The following is a 14,855-nucleotide window of genomic DNA, read 5'->3' on the forward strand; positions in this document are numbered from 1 at the left end:
ATGACATTTCTCTAAAACAGGCTATAGGCTACATGTGCACCACCAAGTCAGAACAGAAGGCAAAGTTATATGGGTGAAAGGGACCAAATTATTAGGGTGAGGCACATGGGCTACTAACAGCTTACTACACAACATACACTTAGTACTACTTTCTTAGCTACAGTATACATATCTCCCTGTCATATTACATAATGTATGCAGCAGCATACAAACATTTTTGGACTCACCATTGTGCTGTGCTCACTCGAACAATAAGGTGGCGAGGCGGTCCTTATTGTATTTGATTTTTTTTACTTTTACACCTTTTTCTCCCCAATTTCGTGCTATCCAATTGGTAGTTACAGTCTTGTCTCATCGCTGCAACTCCCGTATGGACAGCGAAAGTCAAGAGCCATGCGTCCACCGAAATACGACTCAACAAAGCCACACTGCTTCTTGACACAATGCCCACTTAACCCAGATGCCAGCCACACCAATGTGTCGGAGGAAACACCGTACACCTGGCGACTGTGTCAGCTTGCACGCACCCGGCCCGCCACAGGAGTCGCTAGAGAGCGATGGGACAAGGACATCCCTGCCGGCCAAACCCTCCCCTAACCCGGACGATGCTGGGCCAATTGTGCGCCGCCCCATGGGTCTCCCGGTCACGGCCGACTGAGACAGAGCCTGGACTCAAACCAGGATCTCTAGTGGCACAGCTAGCAACTGCGATGCAGTGCATTCGACGACTGCGCCACCTACAGAAGGCCGAGGCGGTCCTTCTTGTGGGAAAATGTTGTCATAAAACTTTGTCATCAAAGTCTGGCATTCTATGGATTTATGGTGCTTTCAAGACAACTGGGAAGTTGGAAAAAAACAAGGTCGAATCATGACTTAAGTAATCTATCTTCAGGTCGGAGTTAGAAAGAGGCCCGAGTTCCCGACTTGGATGACCGTTCAAAACTTATTTTTCCAGTTGGAGCTCGTTTTTTCCTGAGTCCCAGCTGTCTTGAACTCACTGAAGTCTGAGATTTTCCAGTTCTGAATTTCCAGTTGTTTTGAACGCTGCATAGCATACAGGGGAATCAAAATAGTGATTGCTTTGCAACACTTGCAGTTAGCCACTGATTCCTTCCAAACCACTTATTGTTGAATCTGCCATTTCCAAGTTGTTGTGTAATGTTTATGTCCAATGGCTGATGAGCACCAATACGTTTTATCTATAATTTCTCTTCATATGAAAAGGATTGAAAAGGATTTGCCAGTAGATTGTCGACATGATTAATGATGACTGCGTGTCTAGTTTGCTAGCTAAGATTTTGAAAGTATGATGTTGACATGATCAGTCCAATCAAAGCTACGGTAGATATAACGTGATTTGACGTCATTTTATCTGAGGCCTTGAGCCTTCTTGGATGGGCACTTCTAATGTAAATCTATGGCAGCACCCAAGGTGGCTTGAACTTTCTAGCTTTCCCTGTAGATTTTGCGGTGATGTAGTGTCCCCATGAGTGACAGAACATTGAGCCAATCACGGCGCAACTAGAGAAGATAACCAACCCCTACGCCCTGTGTTTTCAGCTGGCTGCCTCTCAACCACAGAAAGCACTGAGCAAGGCTGAAACACAGGCATTTTGGAGCTGCCTTTCTCAAGAAAGCAAAAAAGAGACCATGTTTGTATGCGTCTTTATTAATTCAATAATTTATTGTTTACATTGTTTTCTAACTGATATGTGAATTGTATTAATGCCAAAATAACATGCAAAACAGGCCCCACCTGCCATGAATGACGGGTCACAGCTGAGAGAAAGGACAGAAAGAGAGACAGCAAGAGGATGAAAGAAAGAAACAGAAAGAGATGGAGGGGAAGAGAGAAGGTAAACAGAAAGTCAGAGGAGAAAGAAAGGAAGAACAGAAAAGACAAGAGAGAAAGGGAGAGAGAGAGAATTAAATAGAGAAAGTGAATGCGGGGCTGGGAGCGCCCGATAGGTGTTTTGCTCTGCAGCCCACTCTAAACATCATGCCTAACTGGTAGGGTGGAGGCTGTTTGCTGGACTGAGGAAGAGATCAGTCAGAAGAGGGGAGGATAAGAGAGGAGATGGAGAGAGCAAAGGAGAAGTGAAGAGGAGACAAGACAGCAGGAGAGGATTGGGGAATAGAAAGGAGAGAGAGATTGAAGAGGGGATGATGAGATGAGGGGAAAGGAGAGGGAGATAGAAGAGGGGATGAAGAGATGAGGGGAAAGGAGAGGGAGATAGAAGAGGGGATGAGCTGGCCAAGGTGAAGGAGATGGCATGAATAACAGCACACCCACGATGGCGGGATGTGGGGGAGGGAGAGGAGGGCAGGGAAGAGGAGGGCAGGGAAGAGGGATGGGGCTCCTGTAGCCTATGTGCATAGGGAAACAAACCACTGCATTCTCCTGTCTTGCTCTCTTTCTCCCTTTCCTTGTTCGTTTTCTCAGCTATGCGTATAGCTATGCTATACACCCTGTACTTAACCACGCTACTTAACAATTACTCTCCCACAGTTTATTGATTGAACAAACCTGTCTGTTTCCCTCTGTATAACTACAGTAGAACTAGGACACTGCTCTCTCTCTCTCCTTTTCTATCTCTCTGCAATGCTCTGCTAACAGAGTTGTTGCGATAGTGGTGGAGGAAGGGGAGAGACAGAGCTGAAGAGGGTAGGGAGGCTAAGGAGGGAAGGGAGGCTAAGGAGGGAAGAGAAAGGAGGTTGAGTCACAGTCTACAGACAATGCCTCCCAGGTCCTTCCAACCTTGACCCTCCTCATTCACTCACGTAACCACATCTGTTACCCATGAGAAACCCCGCCTCCCCCCCATCCATTCTGGCTAAACGTGTATACATGGACTTTTAATTGTACCATCCCATGTCTCCTCTCACAGGCGAATTACCTTAACTGACAGCTCATCTAGTTAGTGGCGTGTAAATATTTGGGAAGTGGGAAGGGAATGTGTAATTAGAGAAACACCCCCACCTAGTGGGGAGGTTGGGTCCTGAATGTGCTGATGGGCATTGGTAGACTGCATTTGAAACCATTTTCGTTAGGTTCTAAACATTATTTAGGTCACGCAGTCTGAGGCGATATCTGTTGTGCCATTTTCAGGTTACCATATGTGTGTGTTTATACTTGTACAGAGCAGTATGTATTGCTTGCTTGTTATTTTTATATAACACAAAAACAGAATATCACCACGTTTATAAATCACTGTTATTATTCGGAAATATCCGAAACACCCAAAGTCTTTCTTATAATGCCCTTGGACTAGTCTGATTAAAAGCCATGTAGCAAGCACACGCGCACACACACTGTGGCAAAATATGTGTGTTAAAATGTGAATTAAAACACAGAATAAAGACCTATAGGTCACAGTCCTTTCTTGGCTATAAGACCTCACAGCAGCCCTTAGACTAGTCCTTCACTACATCCTATTGTGGAGAGCTGTAATCTGGGTCCAGGACACTCACTTACACATTAACAACACTAATAAGTCACTTGTATTACGGACAATTGATTTGAAACCCACTGAGAGATCGAGTGACACCTCTGCATGACCAAAATGTTGAAGCCATAAAAGGACAGTTCAAACGGGCCACGAGAGAGACACGGACTTCAGACTAGAATGGTAACAACGTGGCCGGCTGTCTGAATGCCTGTATCCTTAGCCTGATTAAAAAAAAGGCTGATCATGTACGGCTTTAAGGGGAGACAGATGCAGCTTTAAGGGGATGAGGTTTGTCCATTTGGCCTAATATTGACATCCAGTGTTTCCTCTAACATAGACCACAGCAGTCATTGCGTTAAGCAATCGATACACAGAGCTGGTGGGACTAGGGTAGGGCGTGACAGGGGGTCAGAGTATCGCTCAACACCCTATTCACCTGTAAACCATGGCACTTCCTGTAGATCTGAAAGGATTGGATGGGTATAAGCAATATGGTGAATATACTACCTAGCCCACCAGAGGGCAAAGTGAAGATATTACCAATTTCTATATTGCTAACAAAAAAAACTGTCCAAATCAAAACCTCTCAGATATAATAGAAATGCCACCGCCACCCAGATGCACGATATGCACCAGAATTTAGCAGCCAAACATGTCCTAGGGCTTGGATTTGGGATTGGGCACAGACAGGAGTCCTTTTTCTCAAGACCCTCTCGTCAGAATCTCTTCACTGAGAACACCAGGCCATGTCTGTTGAGGCGGTCAATGAGAGTTGTCCTGGCAAATGCAGCTCCTGGACTGTACACTCCTCCCCTGTCAATCACAACATAGTGTTTACTTCTAGGTCCTGTACATGCATATATATGTACTGTTACATTGTAATGATAGCTGCATATTTGATGTACCAGTGTGTAGGACTCTATTCCTTGTAGAACTATAAAATATTCACGAGAGAGCGAGAGAGACACCTGACTCACTTTATAGGAAGGAATTGTGGTTCATTCAGCACAGTGATAGCCGCCTGGACCATAGCAACAGGTGTGGCTACATAGCCAGGCTCTGTGGACCAATGAAAGCCGACATAGTTAATCAACAAAAACTATAGTAGACCAATGATAATCAAGACGAAGAAAATAATAAGCACAGTGTGGACATTGGACAGAGCATGAATAGACATGATCCTGACCTGCATTACAACTAAACCAAAAACAAGCCTACAATCAGAGCTAATGTATTACCTGCTCCGTGTATCTGGGTACAGATCCTAGCGTTGGGTCTTCCCTGAGACGGGTCCAACCCCTCAGCATAACCCTCCCCGAAAAACGTCAGACTGAAAGATGTTCCCTCCATCTGGGAGAGGAGAGAAGAGGAGTCGTAGCGCTTCAAGTTATGAATGCTAATCTCCACTTCCATAAACTGATCAAATAAATACAGTGCTTTAAAATATATATATATATATATATATCGTGATGTTATCAACATTCTACAATGCCTGCATCCAAAACGTTTATGGAGGTTCTTCTCACTAGGCGCATGGCAATGACTGGGCCATTCATGTACTGTTTCCATCGGGCCTGAGTCCACTACATTACCTGCTTCCTGCTGGGTCCAGCCTTGGTGAACACGCCAAAGGAGAAGAACTCTGGAAACTGAGGAGCAGAAACATCAACCAATTCACCGGAAAATTGAGCTGATTATCTCCATCTCCAACACAGGTCATTTCTTCATGTTATCGCTGCACAAGTACAGTAACTGTATGTTATATTCACACAGCTCTGACAGCAAAGGAGAAGTGAAGAGGAGACAAGACAGCAGGAGAGGATTGAGGAATAGAAAGGAGAGTCTTAACAATTACTCTACCACAGTTTTATGATTGAACAAACCTGTCTGTTTCCCTCTGTATAACTACAGTAGAACTAGGACACTGCTCTCTCTGTCTCTCTCTCTCTCTCTCCTTTTCTATCTCTCTGTAATGCTCTGCTAACAGAGTTGTTGCGTTAGTGGTGGAGGAAGGGGAGAGACAGAGCTGAAGAGGGTAGGGAGGCTAAGGAGGGAAGGGAGGCTAAGGAGGGAAGAGAAAGGAGGTTGAGTCACAGTCTACAGACAATGCCTCCCAGGTCCTTCAACCTTGACCCTCCTCATTCACTCACGTAACCACATCTGTTACCCATGACAGACGTGGAGGTTAACTGAACGAGGGGCTCACAGTTAAAAGAAGAGGAGACCATTCGTTTGTGTCTTTTCTGCACTCCTTTAACTACCCTTGATTAAGACAACCAACTGTGACTGACAATTTTCACAAGATTGATAACCAAACTACTTGGTTAATATAATTTCCACAGACATCTAATGTGGATAAATACACTGTATGGGCCCGGGTCAAAAGTAGCGCACAATATAGGGAATATGGTCTTGGGCTCTGGTCAAAAGTAGTGAACTATATAGACAATAGGGTGCCATTTTGGACACATACTGTAATGAGGAGCTTCCTTCCCAGGCCGAACTTCCCTAGGAACCAGAAGAGCAGGCCACCACAGAACATCTTTATCAAGGACCAGACGCCACCGACCCCTACATACGCAGAGTACTGGACCTGAAGAGGGAGAGAGGGAGGCGGGATGGGGAAAGAGAGAAGGGGAGAGAGAAAGAGGGAGAGAAGTAGAAAGAGAAGGGAAATCGATAAATAACTTTTAACTCCTGCATGCTCCTGTAAGCTACTGATGCCCCCTACTTCTAAATAGTACTCCCCCAGGCCATGGAAAGGGTAGAGAAAGGGCACATCACAGGCACTATAATCCCTAGTGCACTATGTTGGCCAGGAGCAGTGTTGAAACACCCCACAGAGATAATGAGGAGAGAAAGATGATGAATCACTTGGAGCTGCTGTATGACTCATTATCATTTATCTCTCTCCACATGAAGAAAAACAGGGGTTCTTTACAATCTCTCTCTCCACATGAAGAAAGACAGGGGTTCTTTACAATCTATTTCTCTCCACATGAAGAAAGACAGGGGTTCTTTACAATCTATTTCTCTCCACATGAAGAAAGACTGGGGTTATTTACAATCTATTTCTCTCCACATGAAGAAAGACAGGGGTTATTTACAATCTCTCTCTCTCCACATGAAGAAAGACAGGGGTTCTTTACAATCTCTCTCTCTCCACATGAAGAAAGACTGGGGTTATTTACAATCTCTCTCTCTCCACATGAAGAAAGACTGGGGTTATTTACAATCTATTTCTCTCCACATGAAGAAAGACAGGGGTTCTTTACAATCTCTCTCTCTCCACATGAAGAAAGACAGGGGTTCTTTACAATCTATTTCTCTCCACATGGAGAAAGACAGGGGTTCTTTACAATCTATTTCTCTCCACATGAAGAAAGACAGGGGTTCTTTACAATCTATTTCTCTCCACATGAAGAAAGACAGGGGTTCTTTACAATCTATTTCTCTCCACATGAAGAAAAACAGGGGTTATTTACAATCTCTCTCTCTCCACATGAAGAAAGACAGGGGTTCTTTACAATCTCTCTCTCTCCACATGAAGAAAGACTGGGGTTATTTACAATCTCTCTCTCTCCACATGAAGAAAGACAGGGGTTCTTTACAATCTCTCTCTCTCTCCACATGAAGAAAGACTGGGGTTATTTACAATCTCTCTCTCTCCACATGAAGAAAGACAGGGGTTCTTTACAATCTCTCTCTCTCTCCACATGAAGAAAGACAGGGGTTATTTACAATCTCTCTCTCTCCACATGAAGAAAGACAGGGGTTCTTTACAATCTATTTCTCTCCACATGAAGAAAGACAGGGGTTCTTTACAATCTCTCTCTCTCCACATGAAGAAAGACAGGGGTTCTTTACAATCTATTTCTCTCCACATGGAGAAAGACAGGGGTTCTTTACAATCTATTTCTCTCCACATGAAGAAAGACAGGGGTTCTTTACAATCTATTTCTCTCCACATGAAGAAAGACAGGGGTTCTTTACAATCTATTTCTCTCCACATGAAGAAAGACAGGGGTTATTTACAATCTATTTCTCTCCACATGAAGAAAGACTGGGGTTATTTACAATCTATTTCTCTCCACATGAAGAAAGACAGGGGTTCTTTACAATCTATTTCTCTCCACATGAAGAAAGACTGGGGTTATTTACAATATATATATTTCTCTCCACATGAAGAAAGACAGGGGTTATTTACAATATATATATTTCTCTCCACATGAAGAAAGACAGGGGTTATTTACAATCTACTTCTCTCCACATGAAGAAAGACAGGGGTTCTTTACAATCTCTCTCTCTCCACATGAAGAAAGACTGGGGTTATTTACAATCTACTTCTCTCCACATGAAGAAAGACTGGGGTTATTTACAATCTACTTCTCTCCACATGAAGAAAGACAGGGGTTCTTTACAATCTCTCTCTCTCCACATGAAGAAAGACAGGGGTTCTTTACAATCTACTTCTCTCCACATGAAGAAAGACTGGGGTTATTTACAATCTACTTCTCTCCACATGGAGAAAGACAGGGGTTCTTTACAATCCATTTCTCTCTACATTGGATGTTTGTGAGTAAATGAGGCTTCATTAGATAGTTTCATAGGAAGCTAGTAAATGGAAGAAAATGTTGACAGCCAGAGTTGCTTGACCTAATTATGGGTTGTGAAAGCAAGGAAGGGGAGAGACGCGTAGATACTGAGGTAGACTATGGACATGACAGAATAATAACGTCATTTTGCAGACGCTTTTATCCAATGCGACTTACCGTCATACATGCATACAAAACACATACGGGTGGTCCCAGGAATCGAACATACTATTGAGGCGCTGCAAGTGCCATTCTCTACCAACTGAGCTACAGAGGACCATGTACCTCTCTGGGTAATGTATGTGGCAGTAGATGGGGTTTGACAGCGGTCTCGGTATTGAGCAGGTTGTTTAGGCTAGCCATGATGGATAAAATACTGGGCAAAGGAGGGGTAGCCTGGGTACCAGTCTGTTTCTGCTTTAGCCAACTGATCGTTTTCTTGCCATGCCAAACCTCTACGCATCAGCAAGACCACAATGTAGCATCGTTGAGTGACTGAAAGCAGGCAGCCAGTCAGGCAATAGAGGTGTGCGGTGGTGTTAGATCTTACTGGTAACTCCTGATGGCCCTCATACAGGAAGCGCTGGGATCTCCTGACTACTGATGGGTCTGAGCCCATGAAGGGTATGGCATACTGGTCAATCTCCTTACTGAAGAACAGGCTACCCCTGAGGAATACACACACACATACCACACACACACCACACACACACACACACACACGTCAGTTTACTTCCAAATACACTCTCACATTTTCACCATCAGCATCCCACAGAATTCAGCACAGACAGACGCCATCAACTCATTTCATCTATATTGATAGCCAAGTCCTCTAAATCCACTTCAGCATTGCCAAGCACCAACTGTGTCATACCAATCAAATGCAATGACTTTGAATGGAAACGGAGTGAACACAGACTGTCTGTACATTAGACATCTGCCAATACCTCTTCTTGACCTTGGCTCCTACAACGGGGAGAGGTTGGTAGCCAAATTTCTTCCTCAGCTTCCTCAGGGAACCGCTGTCGGCAAAGCCGTAGATGGCGGACTGCCATGTGCCGTCGTGGGCACAGCCTCCCTACAGGGAAGGAATATCCCAAAGCTTGAGCCAAGTCACCATCACAACAAACAAACTATTAAAGGAATGGTTCACTCCAAAATTAAAGTCTATCAGAATTCCCCATGACAACAAACTAATTGTTTGTTGACATTTTCAGACCTCAAAAGTGGTTTACTAGTCCACGTCCCATGCTGTTTGTTGTGTCTAACGAAATGATGAAATTAGATGGTGCCTGTAGTTCCTATTCATTCAGGATTGAGGCATATAGCTGGATCTAAACAAAATAATGGTGTGGACCTTGGAATCATCTCAACATTAGATCACTTGTATGACTACATTTCCCATAATGCATGTAGGAAACCGGAAGTGATAGAGCTGTCTACCTCAGAACCAGTGTGTATAGTCAGGAAGCTCTCCACAGCTGTCAGTGTTCCTGTTAACAGATATGACACAGTGTTATTATATATCCTTTACTCAAAGACAGACTGGACTAGCACACAGATAGAAACCTCATTGGAAAAGCAACAAGGGCACTAACGCAGTGAGATAATTGTGTACTGTAGCTGTATCATCCTGTTTGGAATTCAGCTAAAAACACAAACATCTTCTTTGCCAAAATGGTGCTGTAATTCATCATTTATAACAGGAAAAACACCAGTAAAGCAGAAAGAGCCTGCAAATGCAATGTCAAGGGCAGAAATAAGTATGAGAACTGTATCTTCGTCACAGATGGCTGCCATCACAAACCCAGAGACACAAACGAGTGCTGTTCTCCATAATAAAACATATTTAAAAAAAACATTCACAAACCCAATTAACAGTGTAGCTCTCTACCTTTAAACTGGTCCTTTGTGTACAGGATGCCCATGTCAGCTGGTATGGAGTCAAAGCCACAGCTGCCAATCACATACACTCCACTGTCCATCGCTCTGCTGTGGTACTCCAGTTGCATTCTCTCCAGGAACTACGGACCACAATACAAGACCACCGTAAAAACACCTACGAGAGCGAAATGGGGTGCATCCAAAAAGGCATGCACTGCTTTCGACCAGACTATGTTGGCAATAGGGGTGATATGAGCATAAAGCTCCTAAAATCCGAATGTATCCTACTATCGTTGTCTCTGTAAAGACAGTAATAGACAGTAAGACAAAAATAGACAGTAATAGACAGAAATAGACAGTAATAGACAGAAATAGACAGTAATAAAACTAGGTTAGAGGTAGAGGCTAGTGAAGGCACTGAATTGAGCCATAAAGACGGACATTTAATGTGATGGTGTTGTGTAATGACAGAGCCTACTACCTGAGGTTCTCCACAGATGTCTATGCAGTGGGCTCCATTCTCTATGCAGGCCCTAACCACTGGCTCACCATAGAACCTGTACTATGGAGACAAGAAAAAGGACTCAATAAGAGTTGGGTGTTAATGGGGGTATGGGTGTGTGAATGCGTGCCATCAGCCCTTTAACACAAGTATCATCTCCCTATCAAATTGCCGTACCTTTGCAATTGACCACATGTTATTACGTTTCATTCGCACCGATAAAGCTGAGTCGACTGCACTGTAGAGCAGTACCGTGGCCGCAGCTATACAGTCAGCATATTCCTAACAAGCTTTCCAATTATCATTGGGGACAAGAGTAACTTGGGAGTCTGGACACATGACGCCCCAAAAGGCCAGCGCTCATCCCAGGTAGCAATAACAACAACACTCCTTATTACTGTAGACTTACTGGCCCCACACAGTTGAGAACAACCAGTCCTTGTTGGCACATGATGGCCAATGAATCTGCTTCGGAAACATCAGCCACAATGATTTCAACTTCCGTCCTTAACTCTGGCTTACCTGGAAACAGAGAGCAAAGCTGTACTGAATGCATGCATTGGTTAAAACTCACACACTTACAGTAAATCATAGCTTAATACAATATTTAAATAGGCATTTAGAAAGGGAAATACGTAGTGCGTTGTACAACTGAATGTACTCAACTGAAATGTGTCTTCCGCATTTAACCCCAACCCCTCTGAATCACTGATCATATAGTTTGGAAAGACTAGAATTTTTAGACCAATTTGCATTGGTGACCATTATTAGTAAGCAAGTCACAAGCCAGTGGGATCAAGATCAACTAAGATTAAACAGCAGTAGCCCTGTGTACCCAGAATAATATGAAGACACCTGTTTAACGGTCAAGTTCAGCAGTGTTTTTGTTTACCCGTAGAGAACAACGGATACTGCGTGCGCATACAAAAAAAAAGACAAAAAAAAAGTTATTGAGGGGTTCTTTGTCAGAGGTGAGGGTGATTTGTGTAACCATTTTTCAGGTAGGGTTCTTTACTGCTCAGGAAGGGTTCTTTACTGCTGTGATGGCTGTGAAGAACCATCCTGTTCTTTCACTCTCCTCCATGTTTTGCTTTATGCCATGAAATGCTAGATTGTTAAAAAGTTCCTGTCATTTTACAGTACACTAGAGGCTACTGGTTGCAGTGAAAGTACAGTAAACAACAAGTTACTGCATTTTGTGTATTTGTGCCAAGTGTTGTACCAGTTTAAGTGGTTGGTGGTTATGTTGTTAAAGGTTGAGCACATCTTTTACTGTAACACTGTCAGTTCTGCAATCTTTGTGACAATGAAGAGCTGCCCTGTTAAGAGGTTACTGTGCAGTGTTTCCCCTAGGATTTTTTTCAGCAGTGGTGGCAAGGTTAGCAGGGGGGTGGGTGTGCATTGTTACTAGTGTTAGCGCAATGATATGCTAGCTGTTCCCATAGACTTCCAGTCATGGAGCCAATGACTATCCATTTAAAAGCGCATCTCGACAGAAATGTCTAAAATGACTTCATATTTTTTGCAGCGGTGGCAACAATTTGAATGAATATAGGGGAAACACTGCTGTGTATTTCACAGTAACTTAATGGCAGTTAGCTGCCTGGAAGTTTGCGTTACCTAACTGGCAACTAGCTGTCAGTAAGTTAGTGTAAAATTCACAGTAACTTAATAATAGCCAGTAACTTACATGCAAATAAATGCCAGTAACTTACTGTACTTTCACTGAACTATACTGATTACAAGCTTAACATTAGTTGACAACTACTAAGCATTCTTTGTGGTCATCACACTTGGAACTCAGCCTCAACTGGCCTCAACCTCATGGTTACTGAATTTTAAAACAACTACTTGCCGCAAGCGGACAGTAAATTATAGAAGGGGGAAAAAATGAAATTCCTGGTGGTCAACTGCCATTAAGTTACTGGTAAATGCACAGTAACCTCTTAACAGTGCAGCTCTTGATTGTCATAAGCTCTTAGAAAGATTGTAGAACTGGAGTGGACAAATGAGGTGCTCAACCTTCATCAACATAACAATAAAACACCTTAAACTGGTACAACACTTTCCACTAACAGTTGGCACAAATACAACATACTTTAGATCATGCCCCCAGATATGCTAATGAGCCCCCACCAGCACTGCCCCACCGACATTTCAGAGGGCAGTAATGATTGTACCTTATATTGAATAGAAAAATATACAATTATACTAGATTTGTATCATGTATCCTTAATGGTACTGACCAGTACTCACCGACAGGCGAGTACCTAACAGTGTGTGCCATAAACGCATCTGAAGTATCCTATAAGTATAACTGTAAACCTGTCATTGGTTCCCCTACACGGACAAATCAAAGGGTTCTATGAGGCACCCAAAAAGGTTCCCCTATAGGGACATATGACAGAATCATGCAACATGAGGGTTCTTCATGAGAGGGTTCTACGTAGAACCCAATTGGGTTACCCTACAGGGTGAAAACAAAAATAAACCCAGGGTTCCTTGTGAGATTAATATATACATTTTTTAATCAAACCTTTATTTAACTAGGCAAGTCAATTAAGAACAAATGATTCATTACAATAACGTCCTACTCCGGACAAACCCGGATAACACTGGGCCAATTGTGCACCGCCCTATGGGACTCCCAATCACGTCCGGATGTGATACATTACCAATGGGATGCTTGAGGGCGTAGTGTGAATGCCTACATGCAGGAACGCCCCGAATTGCAGGCTGCAGTTGCACACTACTGACGCTGGCAAACTAGAGGTTGTGAGTTCAAATCCCAAGTGAGGTTGACTCGCGAGTAATCAGAATACAGCAGCATACTGTCCCTTACAGAAGCATCACCTTAATCCAGCTCTAACAATAAAGTATATTTATGTATATTCCCTTACAAAAAAAGATTTCAGTTTTGAAACTGCAGTAAAAGTGCAGTAACTGCAGTCCACTGTTGTATTTTGGACGCAGTAATTGCTGAGTAACTGCCGTGTACAGCTGCTGTTATACTCCACTCTAACTGCAGTTACACTGCAAAATTACTGCTGTAAGAAAACTGTGCATTTTGGACGCAGTATTTGCGTGTACTGCAGTTATACTGCACTTTGACTGAAATTGTTTTTCCCAAGGGTTTACCATATTTTCACTGCAACCAGAAACCGGGACACTTTTTTTTTACAGTGTAATGAAGAACCCTCTGGTTCTATCAGTGCAATGAAGAGCCGTACAAATTGTTATACAAAGGCTTATTGGAAGAACCGCTATAAAAATGGTTCTCCTGCAGAGAAACTGAAGAAACCTTCGTTACTAGCGCCTTTTACAAAAAAATGCAAGAGTGTATAGGCCTTGTCTTTTAAAGGCAACTGAAACCGTTGCCGCTGTTAATCATTATACAGTAGCAGCCTAGTCAAACCACGCTTGACATAAAATCATTATTTTACTGACAGCAAGCACTCGCTTATGTTTTCTGATTAGTGTCAAACACGTACGGAGGGTCTCGGCGGCTTGGTTCAGAACTCCCTCCAGCCGCTGTCTGCTACGCCCGGCCAAGGCCCATTTCAGAGACCCGCTGGGTCCTTCGAAGGCGCTCCGGGCTACCTCTTCCACCACAAACTGCCCAGTAAAACCGGAGGCTCCGAATATGATAATATGGTAAGGTCTGGTAGAGGTTACAGTCGCCATTGCGCACTAAAACATCCGTTTACTTACTGTAGCCTAGTTTACGCAGCGTGACGCGCAAAATGATTTGTTCTCGTAGTGTTTCGTATCAATCAACTGACTACAATGTTAACCAATCAATGCATTCGGTATTACTGCAATGTTTGGCAAAAGAAATGTCGAGATTGAAATACTACAGCTGAGATATGTAAAACCACATGGGTAGGAATAATAAGGATACCCGAAATAACTCGAACTTTGCCTTAAAACATATAAACTACGCAACTGTATTGCATGAGTCGACTGAGCTCTAGTCCAACGCTTGATAGTATGCAGTATAAATACACAATGCTAGAATAATGGTGGCTGGTTTGGTTTCATGGTGCACGGAGACATCTTGTGACCTGTTGGTGGTATTACATCTTGAGAGGAGCGCCATAGGCTACAACATTGCACAACTCATGCCAATGTGCACAATGAAATAACATCTCATACCAAGTTTCCTTTATATCATTTATGTTCCATCGAGAAAACAAGCAAACAGAAATACTGCAACATATAAACACGGATTGCATGATGCAACACAATTGCAAACAACACAGGCTGCTACAGTGACAATTAGAGGCAAGATTCATTGACATTACTCAACCACAGCCATTTACGACTTTATCCAATCCATATATTGTCTTTTGCAAGTTTTAAATTGGCACAGTACCTGTAATCAAAGGTGTCAGCTAGAGAGAACTTGCAGGGATTTGTAGTTTT

General features: G+C 43.2%; 1 protein-coding gene across 1 annotated transcript; it reads right to left on the reverse strand.

Annotated features, from left to right (window-relative positions):
* Nucleotides 1-1,653: 1,653 nt before the first annotated feature.
* LOC115174532 (saccharopine dehydrogenase-like oxidoreductase) lies at nt 1,654-14,423 on the reverse strand. Its single transcript, XM_029733147.1, has 12 exons — nt 13,922-14,423; nt 10,840-10,952; nt 10,410-10,490; nt 9,939-10,068; nt 9,488-9,537; nt 8,992-9,122; nt 8,595-8,712; nt 5,923-6,042; nt 5,042-5,098; nt 4,688-4,799; nt 4,427-4,508; nt 1,654-4,262 (listed from the first exon to the last, which is right to left on the reverse strand). Exons 1-12 carry the CDS (start codon nt 14,112-14,114, stop codon nt 4,166-4,168), a joined length of 1,284 nt encoding a protein of 427 aa, XP_029589007.1. The 5' UTR covers nt 14,115-14,423; the 3' UTR covers nt 1,654-4,165.
* Between the last annotated feature and the right edge of the window lie 432 nt (nt 14,424-14,855).

Source organism: Salmo trutta, chromosome 35, assembly GCF_901001165.1.
Source record: "Salmo trutta chromosome 35, fSalTru1.1, whole genome shotgun sequence".
Lineage (NCBI taxonomy): Eukaryota > Metazoa > Chordata > Actinopteri > Salmoniformes > Salmonidae > Salmo > Salmo trutta.